The sequence below is a fragment of the Olea europaea genome, unplaced genomic scaffold, assembly GCF_002742605.1.
Source record: "Olea europaea var. sylvestris unplaced genomic scaffold, O_europaea_v1 scaffold17985, whole genome shotgun sequence".
In the NCBI taxonomy this organism is placed as follows: Eukaryota; Viridiplantae; Streptophyta; class Magnoliopsida; order Lamiales; family Oleaceae; genus Olea; species Olea europaea.
The window spans coordinates 1-2196 of record NW_019235726.1 but is presented as its reverse complement, the minus strand read 5'-3'; the positions used below and the strand labels follow the sequence as shown (position 1 = coordinate 2196).

Sequence of the window (2196 nt, the reverse complement as noted above, 5' to 3'; positions counted from 1 at the left end):
TCAGTATGTGTCATTAGGGAAAACAAATGTTAAATGCATTATTATTTGTGTGTCTTAGTTTCTTGTTGTTAACCAGTTCAATTTAGAGTTAAACGTGGAATCACCTTGTAAGAATAAACAAATTTATATATTTAAATTTAGTGTTAATCACGCTCCTTCACTTGTAGGAACAAACATTTTTTTTAATAAAAAACTCCACAATTTTTAAAAATATGTGATCAGACGAGCTGAACTCACGACTTTTGCATACACTTGCATCACTTAACATGTACAAGGGCAACATAATTATTTATTTAAATTTAAGTTTCAGCATTATTTATTCAAGAACAAGATGGAATATTGCAGTGAAACTAACCTTGTTTCCAAGACAGCCCATGATTCCTCTTCCCATACAAGAAATCCTGATATGGCCAATGTCTTTAACTAAATCCCTTTGAGCCCATATTGAAACAAAAATTCCAACCATTTGCTTGCTTGCAATCAGACGATAGTTCAAACGTTTAGGCAATGAAATTCCTGTTATCGACAGGAATTCATCTATACTTGGATCACCATCACTAAAAGGTGAAGCACAAGGGTCGCCATATTTTCTTTCTTTCCTTTTATTGGACATTGGATTGTCCCATGAACAGTTGCAGTCTTTAAGGAGATGATTATAAGCTCTAAGCTTCTTGCTGAGTGTTTTTAAAGATTGCTTATGAAAAGCGTTGTTGAATTTGGAGTGTTTTGAATTGGGGCTTGAATCAGAAGAATGCATGGAATCATGGTAGGGATTGTTGAGTGCGTGGCTTATTAGGCCTAGCCATTTTGCTGCTGGTTCATTGTCTTCTGATCCTAAAACATTTCCAGCACTTAAGGGAACAATTTCTTGGAACCTGAAAATACACAAGAAAGTAGGGTCAGAACTAAAGTAAATTATATATATTTCATACAATTTTTCAACAAATTATCCACCCTTTAAAAGGTAAATAACAGCTTATATATTAGGTACTGGATTAAATAGGATTAATGAAGAGATGTGTGTGCTGAAATAGTTAATTGTTGTATCTAATCATGTTCAATCTAATGTACTAAACATGTCAAGAAAGTTCGATTCCATTGATAAGTTTGGACCTAATTCAAATCCATAATTCATGATATTCACTTTTTACTACAACGTGCATATATTCAAGTGTTGTATTTAGTATTGGACATTAGAACAAAATGTAATGAATAAAATTTTAACTTCTTTGTTGTTGAGTAGTATCTAATCGAGCATACAAAACTTGCATTAATTAATGTATGACACTGAAGCATAAAATCATGTTTTTCTATAGCATTTAGACATGAAATTCTCCATCAATTTTCTGAATCCTATAAAATTATATTAAAAGCAAAGATGCAATCTAAAAGTTAATAAATTTTACCCCAATACATATATGTCTGAAGAGTCTTCCACCTGCAAGAAATCCTCAAGATTGAGTCCATGGCTAGGACTCTTCCCTCCAACATTCCATGTTGCAACAAAAACCCTACACTTATCAAAGAATAGTCTTTGTTAAACCTAGCTGCAAGGATATGGAAGAATCTACTTATAATCTAATATTAATTCATACCGAATATCTTGAATTTTCATAGCTGGTGACATCAGCTGATCAAAATTTGACAGACTTAGGCCCTCAATTCGCGCGCTACTATGTCGTTCTGAGAAGGGATAAGAAATCAGTTCTACCATGCTTTTTTATCTTCATTGTTCTGTGTATGACACTATAATTTTCAATTCAGGGCCTTAAAGGTCAATTTATACAAGTGAAAACTAGATACATTAATTGTTACTTCCTGGTTAATTCAATGAATATCTTATCAATAATCAAATGAAATTTAGTCTTCAGTTAGGTAAGCTGTCAAAACACAAGGCAAGAATTTAGATATAATTCTAATAATTTTTATTATTAATTACGTGGCATGCACCCGCAAAATGCTGCATCGACAAGAAAAGCAACTTTCTGGACATTCGAGAATTGCAATAAATATCTAATGCTTCTACGATGAATGTATAAACGATTGAAGAAAATATCATTTGAATTATACATAACACAATAGAAATATATTCATATCGTATATGCAACCAATAATACTGATGATTCAACCAATATATTCATACCGTAAATGTAATCTTTGGATCCATATATGTCCTAAACAACCCATATGAAAAAA

The 2196-nt window shown here is 31.9% G+C and overlaps 1 protein-coding gene across 1 annotated transcript; it reads right to left on the bottom strand.

The window, feature by feature from the left end:
* Nucleotides 1-355: 355 nt before the first annotated feature.
* LOC111378267 (type I inositol polyphosphate 5-phosphatase 5-like) lies at nt 356-2049 on the bottom strand (the record flags this gene model as incomplete). The annotated part of the gene is made up of 3 exons (XM_023001446.1): nt 1596-2049; nt 1407-1511; nt 356-875 (listed from the first exon to the last, which is right to left on the bottom strand). Coding segments are annotated over exons 1-3 (744 nt in total), but the record flags the coding sequence as incomplete, so codon positions are not given.
* Nucleotides 2050-2196: the final 147 nt, after the last annotated feature.